The sequence below is a fragment of the Erpetoichthys calabaricus genome, chromosome 14 (genome assembly GCF_900747795.2).
Source record: "Erpetoichthys calabaricus chromosome 14, fErpCal1.3, whole genome shotgun sequence".
Taxonomy (NCBI): Eukaryota; Metazoa; Chordata; class Cladistia; order Polypteriformes; family Polypteridae; genus Erpetoichthys; species Erpetoichthys calabaricus.
The window spans coordinates 80,388,571-80,401,905 of record NC_041407.2 but is presented as its reverse complement, the minus strand read 5'-3'; the positions used below and the strand labels follow the sequence as shown (position 1 = coordinate 80,401,905).

Sequence of the window (13,335 nt, the reverse complement as noted above, 5' to 3'; positions counted from 1 at the left end):
AAAGAAAGAAAGAAAGAAAGAAAGAAAGAAAGAAAGAAAGAAAGAAAGGTAGGTATGTAGGTAGGTAGGTAGGTAGGTAGGTAGGTAGGTAGGTAGGTAGGTAGGTAGGTAGGTAGGTAGGTAGGTATGTATTGTGGAAGAGGACCAGTGAAGGTATTGTGCTAAATAAAAATAAGCCTTTTGAACCTGTGGCATTTGCCTGCATGGTTGTGTCTGGGCTTTGGGGCTCTCTTATGCACCCTACAGGTCATAGCAGGTTGCCACTGTAGAGTTGAGAACCACTGCTGTCTGATCACAGGTAAACCACTGCTGTCTGATCACAGGTAAACCACTTCTGTATGATTGCAGGTGACGTTAGAAGACCACCCTGCACTGACTGGCTTTTCCAATTGATGAAAAAAAGACAGGGCCTCACCTGCAACAAGGCTCCAAGCTCAAAGACCAAGAGGATCATAGCACTCATTTAATGCCCCAAGTTAATCTCTCCATTAATTTCCACCTTTCTAATAATTGTACCACTGCCCTACTGTATAGGTGGCCAGTGTTTAGCTCTGCTAATTTTCCATTGTTTCCTGAACTTCTAGTTGAGGTTGCAACTCAAAACCAACCACAGATAACTTTTGACAGCTCACTGGAATTTAATCTCTGTGTTTTCTTTATTTCTTAAGGGTAAATTAATTTTAACTTACAAATAATTAGGGTGGTACTGTTGAGAATTGGATAGCACAGTTGGGTTTGAGTCTTGTGGCAAGTTGTTTTCTGTGTGCAGTTACCATGCTCTCCTCCAGGTACTCTGCTTTCCTCATACATCCACAAAGATGTGTGTGGTACTGTAGGTTGGCATCTCTAAATTATATGTGTATACTCTGTGACTGACTGGCACCCTGTCCATGACTAGTCCCTGGCTTGTGCGCAGTGATGCCAAGACTGGCCCCAACACCATGGCCCTGAATAGCATTAATCAGATATTTGTATTAGCAATGTTTCAGCAATTATTGGTGCTTTATCCATTGCTGATGACTGCTTTGCATCTGGTACTATTGAAGTGGGCCCTACATCCCTGTGTCTATGGGTAAAGTGGATTCAGCGAAGGTATGGAAGAGTGCTCCAAAAATGCATAACTCGATACAGTGAGGTGCTTCCAGCAGATGTTCTGAAAATGTCTTGGATTGACATTGAGCTGACATACAGGAAGCTGCTCTGACTTACCCAGGAGAGTTGGGGTCAGGAAAAGAGAAGTTGCAGCATTCCTTCCATTTTCCTAATGCACATATTCAGTGCAGGGTTAAGGGATGGCTGGCATTAGGTGCAAGGCATGAACAGCACCTAGATGGACTGCCAGTCCATCACAGGGTGAACCCACACATCGGGGGCCAATTTAGCATTGCTGATCCACCCAACCTGCATGTCTTTGGACTATGGGAGCAAACCAGAGTACCCGGAGGTAACCCATAAAAAACACGAGGAAAACATGCAAACTCCACATAGGGAACACTTGAGATGTGAACATTGGTGTACTTAATACAAGGGTGCAGTGCCCCCTCTGTGCTACCCACCATGCCACCCCGTTCAGCATTCCAGTCCCAGGAATTCTTATAGGATGCTAGGAACATCAGCACCTGCAGCAGGCCAGACCTTTGAAAAGCTCCAATTATCTTCCACAGATAGAACAGTGATAACAAGAAAACAAGGAAGCACTTTTTCTTTTCACTATGTCACTATGTGCATCATAAAGTGACGATCATTAAAAGATCTGCATAATCCATCTCTGCTAAATTACCCTGACTTTGCACATCATGACAACACAATTTATATACAGGGCAGCTCCCATGCAAAAAGCCAGCTTGAACTGAGAACAAAAACACTACCACAGCAATAAATCCATAAAATCAAGCAGAACCAACAGCACACAGAGAACAAAAGCTTTAATATCAGCTGCAAATCAATGCTGGCAGCTAATCTGGAAATCATAGCTGAGGTGGCATCTCTTGTGCAGATAATTCTAAGAACTTGAATTGCTTTGAAAAGCCCATTGTGATTGTAAAAGACCCAGCATAAAGTAAAGATTGACTGGGTGACTGAGCCCTCAGAATCACATTTACAATGAAATGAAAGATTTGACTGATTCCTATCTAATAGCAGTGGAAGGATTTTGATTATAGCCTCCTAGAATAAAAGAAAAATGTTTCACAGCTAGGACTTCACTTTAATTATTATGAATAGAGTTTCATTTACCTAATCTCATTTATTTACATAATTTTTACTCACTTTTGTATGGGTTTTCTTCTGGATGCTCCACATTCCTCACACATCCCAAAATTATGCAGCATAACATAGCATTACACACTTAATCTATTGCAGGGTTTCAGGGGGCCAGAGGGCATCCTGGCAGCAGAGGACACAGGCTGAGAACTAGCTTGGACAGGGCATCAGACCACCAAAGGGTCTACACACAGTCACACTCACACAGGGACCAACTTTGATTTGCCAGTCAGCCTAAAGTATGGGCACTGGCTGGGGTCCCCAGGAGCATAGGGGCCCACAATGTTTCTTTCTTTTTCTTTTCATTTTTCTTTGGTATATTTATATTGATTTTAATTAGAAGCAGATAACAATCCATACAGTCAAGTCAAATTTAACAAATCAAATCAAAGCAGAATTCAACCCTCACCCAAGAGAAAGAGAGAGGAGGCAGCAACCAAAGCTACTCTATAAAAGGAGCAAGAAAAGGAGGGTATCATTTTCCCAGAAATGGAAGCTTATTCTAAAATGTTATTGACTAGATCCTGCCATGTTAAAAAAAAAATTGAACAGAGGGTCCACAATGTTTCTGATGTTTATGTCGGTTTCTGTTTTGCTATCCAAACAGGAGCCCCGGTGCACTACTTTGCCTGGGCGCCTATGATGCTGTTAAGATGGCCCTAAGCCTAATCTAGGTTACTGGGGGACTCTGAATCAGCCCAATATGAATAACTAGGGGTGTGAGGGAGAGTGTGCCCACTAATGAACTGGGGTCCAGGACTGGCCACAACCACACACCTGATACTACACATTTTCTGCCTTATATAAAATGGCAGGACAGAAAAAAGGTAAAGCTCAGGACCAGGATATAAAGCCAAAACTCATCAACAGTTAAACAAGCACTGGTCGAAACCAGAAGGGACATGGAGCCAAAATAAGAAATCCAAAATGCTAACCAAAAATCACCAGGCAAAGAATCAGGATTCCTAAAGTCTTCAAATGGCTGACTACGCTTTTCAAAAGAGGATTATTTGTATCCAGGACCATCGCCAAACTGGAGAACACCCTACCATCTCAAACAGCCCTGCAATCGTGATGATCATGTAGGCACGTCTGGTGGTCATGTGGTAGCAATACTACTAACAATAAAAGGGCCTCAGCTGCTGGAAATAACATAAAATAGTGAAGGCTCGAAATCCAAAATGAAACACAAAATGGTGATGTAGAAACATCATAAACAAGAATAATAAAAGTAAGTTTAAACAATGGCTTATGCATGAAAAACTGCTCAAAAGAGTTTAAAACACTCTAATCAAGATAGTTTAGATAAACTCCAGCTTCTCTGACGCTGAACTGGGAATTACAATGGGTTGATGTAGTTTAACCTATTGTCCTATTCCATGCTAGTAAAATGGCACAGGACACAGCAGTGCCCATTGTCAGTTAAGTAGAAGTACGTCCCCCAAACTTTAATATTTTTATCATGAAAATATTTTTGCCTATTCCCCAGTTTTTAAGAACCTCATGTACATCCGGTGCTCGTGGAATGATTTCCGCCTGCCCTGTAATGCACTAAGCAGGTTAAAAAATTGGATGGATGGATGAATAACATTTCACATCATCGTAATTACCCATAATCCTTGACTGTTTATGTAATTGAATTGTAGAAAGGATTTTTAGACTCAATGAAGGGGCATTACAGGAAATAAATGGCCCCAATTTTCTTTACCCTCTTTACATGGTGAGTTCAACCCATTAGTAGAGAAATCCAAGAATCATCCCTGGATAGGGCAACAGTCTATTGTAGGACATATTCTCACAGGTTCCAGTTTAATATTGCCAGTCTGCTTAACCTGCAATTCTCTGGGACTTGGAAAGAAGCTAGCATATAAGAAAAGAACCCCATGTCTTTACGAAGGTTGTGAAAACTGCGCACAGGGTCTGAGTCTTGTTGTTGTGAGTCAGCTGTATTAGCCACTTTTTTTTACCATTAAATGGTAATCCATTAATTTTATAAAGAGGTTATTTTTTATTTCAGGGTGTGATCAGATTCAAGACAGGTGTTGGACAAAGTGGACATTGTACATTCTGCTAGGCTTTTGTGACACACTAGTCCTGTTAAGAAAGCAGATTTAACAAGGCTGCAGACATCAGGCTGCACAAAACCTCACTTGCATTCAAAATGAAGTGACTGAACTCCAGCCTGTACCAGGATCAGCCTGGACTTCATCTGATAACAAAGGTGTAAATGAGAGGTGAAATGACATCTCCCCAGAGGCTCCTCTGCAGACCTCTTAAGCCAGAAGGCGTGAAATGTATTCAAGAAAGACATGGTATCGAAAAACTATTTATCTGTGCCAAGATAAAGTAGAACTCTAAATACCAGTAAACAGTCGGTCTGTATATTATATGAGTATGTTCACTGTCTGCAGGGGCACATGCAAGCAAGCATTTCATTGTACACATGACAATAAAGAATTGAAATTGAGTGTGTTTGTCTGTCTAGTCTGCCTGTGTCCAGTCTTATATGTCAACATATATATGCAGATATGCAGTTATCATATTTCTATACTCCTTATGTTTATCAATAAATCACAATATTTTTTTTTTTAAATGTACCTCAGTTACCTTGATATAAGTCTAAAAGCTAAAGACAACAGACAAAGGTAAGGTAAATAAAGTAGGAGCCTTGACAAATCATTGGATCAATCCCACATTAGATAGATAGATAGATAGATAGATAGATAGATAGATAGATAGATAGATAGATAGATAGATAGATAGATAGATAGATAGATAGATAGATAGATAGATAGATAGATAGATAGATAGATAACTTTATTAATCCCAAGGGGAAATTCACATACTTCAGCAGCAGCATACTGATAAAAAACAATAAATTAAAGAGTAATAAAAATGCAGGTACAACAGACAATAACTTGTGTATAATGTTAACATTTACCCCCCCCGGGTGGAATTGAAGAGTCGCATAGTGTGGGGGAGGAACGATCTCCTCAGTCTGTCAGTGGAGCAGGACATTGACAGCAGTCTGTCGCTGAAGCTGCTCCTCTGTCTGGAGATGACACTGTTTAGTGGATGCAGTGGATTCTCCATGATTGACAGGAGCCTGCTCAGCGCCCGTCACTCTGCCATGGATGTCAAACCGTCCAGCTCCATGCCTACAATGGAGCCTCACCAGTTTGTCCAGGCGTGAAGTGCCCTCCCCAGCACACTACCATGTAGAAGAGGGCACTCGTCACAACCGTCTGATAGAACATCTGCATCATCTTATTGCAGTTGTTGAAGGACGCCAGCCTTCTGAGGAAGGTATCCATCCATCCATCCATTTTCCAACCCACTGAATCCGAACATAGGGTCACGGGGGTCTGCTGGAGCCAATCCCAGCCAACACAGGGCGCAAGGCAGGGAACCAATCTCGGGCAGGGCGCCAACCCACCGCAGGACACACACAAAAACACCCACACACCAAGCACACATTAGGGCCAATTTAGAATCACCAATCGACCTAACTTGCATGTCTTTGGACTGTGGGAGGAAACCGGAGTGCCCGGAGGAAACCCACGCAGACATGGGGAGAACATGTAAACTCCATGCAGGGAGGACCTGGGAAGCGAATCCAGGTCTCCTAACTGCGAGGCAGCAGCGCTACCACTGCGCCACTGTGCCGCCCTAGGTATTATTATATTATATATATTATATAAGTACTGTATATATGGCATCCCCCTGGGTGACCATCTTATTGATTATTGATTATTAATCATCAAAAAAATCTACAAAGGTGTAAGCCACTGTTAACATGTTCATACAGTCAAGCACGTAACCATGCAATCTCCATTGACAAACATTGGCAGTAGAATGGTCATACTGAAGAGCTCAGTGACCTTAAACATGGCACTGTCATAAGATGCCACCTTTGTCACGAGTCGGCACTTGAAATTTCTGCTCAGCTAGATCTTCCCTGGTCAACCGTAAGTGCTGTTATTGTGAAGTGAAAGCATCTAGGAAAAACTACAGATGAGCCATGTAGTGATAATCCACTCAGACTCACAGAGTGGGGCCACTGATGTGCTGATGCTGCCTGCCTCAAGAAGGAACATCAGCACTACAGCTGTGCCCAGGGAGCTTCATGAAAAGGGCTTCCATGGCTGAGCAACTGCACACAAGCCTAAGATTGCTATGCACAATGCCATTGCACTCCAGAGCAGTGGAACAGTGTTCTCTCGATTGACAAATCATGGTTCACTATCTCGCAATCTGCAAACTGTCCAGCTCCATGCCTGCAATGGATCCTGCCTTCCTCACCAGTTTGTAATAGATGCCAGGAGAGCGGTACCTTCAGGACTGCATAATGGCTCCTATAAAGTTGGGTGGAGGAAGGATAATGGTCTGGGCTGTTTCTCAGGGATTTGGTTAGGAACCATAGTTCCAGTGAAGGATACTGTTAATGCTACAGCACACTAAAATATTGTGCACTTCCAATTTTGTGGCAACAGTGTAGGGAAGGCCCTTTTCTGTTCCAGCATGACTGTGGCCCTGTGCACAATGCCTGCATGGAGACTTGACCTCGACCCTACTGAAAAACAACAAGATAAATTAGAATGCTGATTGCAAGCCAGGTCATCCTATGCAACACCAGTGCCTGAACTCACTAATGCTCTCTGGCTGAATGGGCACAAAGTCCCACAGAAACACTCCCAAATCTTGTGAAAAGCTTTGCCAGAAGAGTGGAGGCTCTTATAGTAGCAGTTGTCGGGAGTGGGGGAAATGTAGGGGGGTTTGACAACTTCATATTAATGCTCATGGTTTTGGAATAGGACATTAGATAGATAGATAGATAGATAGATAGATAGATAGATAGATAGATAGATAGATAGATAGATAGATAGATAGATAGATAGATAGATAGATAGATAGATAGATAGATAGATAGATAGATAGATAGATAGATAAGAATGTCTTTCCTTTCCAAAGTGCTGAGGAAGTCTGTGTTGAGCAGATAATTGTGTTTCTCTCACTACACAAAGTGTTCTGGCTGCTAGCATGCACAGAGTAATAGAACAATACCGCCACACATGTCAGAAAGACCATCTAGGGTGTGACGAAGCTTGAGCAATTTACAATTTTTTGTATTCTACTTTCAATTTGACTGTTTATGCAGGCAAACAGATAGATAGATAGATAGATAGATAGATAGATAGATAGATAGATAGATAGATAGATAGATAGATAGATAGATAGATAGATAGATAGATAGATAGATAGATAGATAGATAGATAGATAGATAGATAGATACTTTATTAATCCCAATGGGAAATTCACATTCTTCAGCAGCAGCATACTGATACAATAAATAATATTAAATTAAAGAATGATAATAATTCAGGTGAAAAACAGACAATAACTTTGTATAATGTTAAATGTTAACGTTTACCCAAAGGGTGGAATTAAAGAGTCGCATAGTTTGGGGGAGGAACGATCTCCTCAATCTGTCAGTGGAGCAGGACAGTGACAGCAGTCTGTCGCTGAAGCTGCTCTTCTGTCTGGAGATGATACTATTAAGTGGATGCAGTGGATTCTCCATAATTGACAGGAGCCTGCTGAGCGCCCTTCGCTCTGCCACAGATGTTAAACTGTCCAGCTCCATTCCAACAATAGAGCTTGCCTTCCTCACCAGTTTGTCCAGGCGTGAGGCGTCTTTCCTCTTAATTATGCCTCCCCAGCACACCACTGCCTAGAAGAGGGTGCTCGCCACAACTGTCTGATAGAACATCTGCAGCATCTTATTGCAGATGTTGAAGGACGCCAGCCTTCTAAGGTAGTATAACCGGCTCTGTCCTTTCTTGCACAGCGCATCAGTATTGGCAGTCCAGTCTAATTTAACATCCAGCTGCACTCCCAGATATTTATAGGTCTGCACCATCTGCACACAGTCACCTTTGATGATCACTGGGTCAATGACGGGTCTGGGCCTCCTAAAATCCACCACCAGCTCCTTGGTTTTGCTGGTGTTCAGGTGTAGGTGGTTTGAGTCGCACCATTTAACAAAGTCATTGATTAGGTCCCTATACTCCTCCTCCAGCCCATTCCTGATGCAGCCCACGATAGCAGTGTCATCAGCAAACTTTTGCATGTGGAAGGACTCCGAGTTGTATTGGAAGTCCGATGTATATAGGCTGAACAGGACCGGAGAAAGTACAGTCCCCTGTGGCGCTCCTGTGTTGCTGACCACAATGTCAGACGTGCAGTTCCCAAGACGCACATACTGAGGTCTGTCTTTAAGATAGTCCACTATCCATGCCACTAGGAATGAATCTAATCCCATCTCTGTCAGCTTGTCCCTAAGGAGCAGAGGTTGGATTGTGTTGAAGGCGCTAGAGAAGTCTAGAAACATAATTCTTACAGCACCACTGTCTCTGTCCAAGTGAGAGAGGGATCAGTGTAGCATGTAGATGATGGCATCCTCCGCTCCCACCTTCTCCTGATATGCAAACTGCAGAGGGTCAAGGGCAAATGTTGCCTTCTTGCCAAGCTGTAGGACTGTAATCGACAAGCTTACCTTTTCATTTCCACCTCTGACTCACTACTACTAATTACAGGAATATGGAAGCAACTGCACTATGCAATTTTTAATTCACTTTGAATAAATACATTAACTAAATAAATAATAAAGAAATGAATGTGAGTGTATGGCTCATTCCTTTTGCAATTAATTGGGTCAAGCAAATAAAACAATATATTATTCCATTTGAAATTACTGTAACTATATAAAAGCAATTCAAAAGTAGAAAGAAGCTGTTGTGGAGAATTTGCCATAATTAAGAACAGAGCTACAATACTAGGAGTGGATCAAAACTTAGTGCCAGTTTACTGTAAGACGAGTTCTGGTTTTGTTTCAGTTTTATTCTTTTGTCTGTAGAACCTGTGCTCTCAAACGGTGAAGACATGATCACTGATTAGTTTACTCAAGCTCTGCATTTCTCTACATGCCATTTTTAAACAGCCTAGAAAATCCAAGCAACAGTAAATAAAGCACAGCGTGTAAATGCTACCACCTCAGTAATCCCATTTCAGATATTGATGCACATTTCAATCTCCCAGGTTTGATGTGATCAAAGTATAAAGTACACACTTTTAATGAAAGATAAAAGAGGATAAGCAGTCAATAGCACAATAGTAAAGAATTTTGTACACTCACATTGAAAGCTTTACTGTGGTACACAAGGGATGGGAAACGCCAGCATGCGTACATCACTGGGTCAACGACAAGAAGGTCAACCTGAAGATCTGCCATCCTGAAGTTCTCCTTGTAGTTGTGTTGACTTCTTTCAGTGTTCTTTAGTGCTTCTAGACTTCAAATCACATTCAATTAATAAAATGTCAGATACTTAATCTCATAAACCAATAAGCATTGCTTTAATTTGCTCTATTTAGGAAGAGGAAATGGCACAGTTATAAATGGGTCAATTTCAGATCTAAACTAATTGCATGATGATTTGCATTTCAACAAGAATTTGAAAGTATCACTAGATCAGAACGTATCAGCTTGGCTGTTCTTCTAGCACCCACTGAACTCACTTGTTGGTTCAGTACCCTTAGATCAGACATACACTGCGCGATTTTGAGAAATCCCACAGCACAATAAATCACCACTTATGTGTTCAAACTCTACAAATTCGCTCAGTGCGATTTACATGCCACGATGTGGGTGCTCAGATTATACATGTGCATGTTTTACTAATTGACATCCTGCAATCGAGCTTTACCCATTAAAAAAAAAAAAAACTGAATGGCTGCAGGCTTTTGAAAATGCCAACAAAGACAAGAGCTGAGTGTAACTTGACATATGGATGGATGGAAAGGCTCACACAACATAGTCTGTCTATTTTACAGAGAGAATTGGAGGGGCATCATTTCTGTAATTTACCAGTCAGTCAGTCAGTCATTTTCTAACCCGCTATATCCTAACACAGGGTCACAGGGTTCTGCTGGAGCAGACAGGAAGGCAGGAACTAACCCCGTATTTATTTATTTTGAATTATTCCAGTAAGCGTTTTCTAAGATACATTTCCAATTGGCCATTTAGCTGTATGTGTGTTGCTAAATGACAGTTAGCTTTTTGAAATCAAGAAAGCGTTATCTGATCACACAAAGCGTTCTTGGTGCGCCATGTCTGTTCTTATTATTTTTGCCATGTGCAGACGCACTGTGGTTGGTAAATTTGATGGCAACATCAGAACATTGGCTCATGAGACAACTTGGTAGAAGACAGATGACTGAAATTTCTGACATGACTGAAATTGTTCCGATTGTATGACAGCCCAAATGTAAGATACAATCAGGCATCACAACCCTTCTCATAGAGCTTGTGAAACATTGGCCAAAGAAGCTGGCAAATTCAGAAAAACAGTTGGTGACTGCAAATCAGGATTAAAATTGGGCCAAAATCACACAGTGTATGCCTGGCTTTAGACCTGCCTTTTTGTCCTGTACCCATCAGCCTTATTTTTTGGTCTGGTATTGTTGGTAAAGTATCCATCAACTTGACTTCTTTCAGTACTCATCTACCTGACTTTTGGACCAGTACCTGTTAATGTAACCTTTTTGCACAGTACTTCATTTTCACATTTATTTGAACTGATACTCATATGAAGTAATTTTACATCATGAAGGTACTTGAATAGGCAACATTACTCCTTCATAAAAGGTTGGATGTTGGTATGTTGAGGAGAAGGTATCTGAAAGTAGGTTAAGAAAGCATAGTACTGTGTTTTATCCACTGATCCATTTTCTAACCAGCTTAGAATTTCTTAAACACAAGTTTCTTTCATAACAACAGGTTGTGACCCCAAACTCTAGACACAACCACAACAACAAAAGTTCTGGGCTAATAGGCAAGGTTTATTCTAATAAAATACCTTCACAAGAAGCTTCATCATAATAATAATAACCACACCAGAAGAATGGCTTTCTTTTCTTCCTTTTCCTCCACTCCTTCCATGCGAGCTTTGTCCATCTTCCACCTGATTCCAGCTCGCCTGGATGAAGCGTAGCAGCTTCCTTTAAACCAGACCTGGGAGTTCTTGAGTACCTGGGGGCTATCCCATTGCATCCAGGAAGCACTTCCAAGTCAGGCAGTACCTCCCTGTGACAAGACAGCCACACTCCAGCAGCTCCCCCTAGTGGCACCCAAGGACCCCAACAGACCTAGTGGCCCTGTGAAACAGTCTCCCCCCTGCCCATCTATTATGACGGCCTCCCGACTGGGAAAGATATCAGTAGTGAATCCAGTCGGGATGCTTATCCACCAATATCCTTACATTAGAAAGGCCTCCCAGCCAGGTAAGGAACCATCAATCCTGGCCTGGTTGCCAGCCATTCCATGTTGTCTGTTACAAAGGGTAAATATTAAGGGGGCATACATAGACAAAACAAAAAAGTGAATGGGACGATGACAAAGTCATGGAAAGTTGGGCACAACAAGTGAGCTGCAGGCCGCCTTCTTCAATGAAGACTCCAAATGGTTGTGCTGATTGCTGCAGATTACGTGTGGCACAAGCTAGTCATTCAACTGGCCTGTCTGGCACTTATGGAGCAGGGTTTACCAACAAAGGTGCTATAAAGACTGTCTCATTTGAAGACACTCATACCATTTTATACTCTCTTCTCATACATGAAGGCACTGAACGCCAGTGTCTCCAAAAGACAATAATTATGATTTCTATAAAAGTTTTTATCCATTGTACTCTGTATAACCTCTAGTCACGAGTCCTGCAAACTCAGCACAGGCTGCAGAGCCATTACACAAAGTACATTAACCATGATAGAAGTTCATGAACTCATATTTTAATGTTGGTGCTTTATTTTAGAAAACAAAAAGGACATAAACAAGCAGATTTCAAATTCTTAACAAGCCAGCTTGGAATCGAAAGACACATGGCGAAGACAGAATCTGTTGCTCAGAGGATGAAGTTCTATTTTGGAGTGTAACTTTAGCAGCTCTTTAGTCTGCAAATGGCATTGCTAGCTTCTCGATTTCAGATGATCTGTACAGAACATGCAGGGTGTCAGCTACCTTCACAAACTACTAGAGGCTGCTCATAAAAGAAGGGCCTTACTCTTCAGAAGAGCGGCCAGATTCCTCCATCGTGAAACAGCTGCTCTTCTCAAAACACAATACATTTTCTCTTTCACAAGAAGGGTTCTTACCTTCCTCTCCACAGAAATGATCCCCAAAGGTCTGATTCATGTGCAGCGTTGCTTGCTGTTAGACATCTACTGTACTTCCACTTGTGTCAGAGAGGAGAGCAGCAGGCAGTGTTCTGGGAAAATAAAAGTCATTTTTGACATTAAATTCACTGTTCCTGGTGTGTTGCTATTTTAGCCAATTAGAGAACACGTTACCAGATAGCTGTGTGAGCCCTCTGACAATGCACTCTAGCAGATAAAGAGGCCATTCACCTTCAGGGTTTGACCCAAGCTGTATTTACAGCTGTCTAATAATGCAATTTCATATGTTAACTGAGCTTGTGAAACAGTGGCCTGTAATGCGTGATGCTGGACTGTACACATTCAGGACCCCTTCACCCAGTGACGGCAGAGAAGACTTGCAGCAAATACTGCAGATATGGGGCCATACAGTCATTGACACTGCATTTCTAAGCCAAGCTGGGCAGAAGAGCTTAATGGACCAAATTGCACACTCCAGCAGCCATTAGCAAGCTGGGGTCACTTCAAACTGGCAACTGATCAAAATTTCTATTAACCTGAGTGCTCAGATCTAAGGAGAGATATGTTCTGTTTTAGAAATGAAGTGCAGCCCATCAAAAAAAGCAGCTCAAGTGGTGAAAAGCATTTGGTTAACAGGGAATGATTCAGGGGAAAGGAACCCAAACGTTTTCTGAGGCCTGCTTTGTTTTAAGCTCAGTCTGAATGTCAATCCTCCCTCGTAAAGATGGCATACATTTTAAAATTGTTACTGAAATATTTATTGTGAATATGTCACATATTTGAAAATATAACAGCATGACGTATAAGTATTTACCTATGATGGACTGGTGCCATGTCTATAATTG

The 13,335-nt window shown here is 41.7% G+C and overlaps 1 protein-coding gene across 1 annotated transcript in view; it reads right to left on the bottom strand.

Moving 5' to 3' along the window:
* Window positions 1–12,604, bottom strand: part of si:ch211-195b13.1 (STKc_SGK domain-containing protein) — a 63,739-nt gene extending 51,135 nt beyond the window's left edge. The window contains exons 1-2 of the mRNA XM_028818769.2: window positions 12,470–12,604; window positions 9,459–9,607 (exon numbers count right to left, since the gene is read on the bottom strand). Of these exons, the coding sequence (XP_028674602.2) occupies window positions 9,459–9,607; window positions 12,470–12,509 (189 nt within the window). The 5' untranslated portion in view covers window positions 12,510–12,604. The remainder of the gene's footprint in view (window positions 1–9,458; window positions 9,608–12,469) is intronic.
* Window positions 12,605–13,335: the final 731 nt, after the last annotated feature.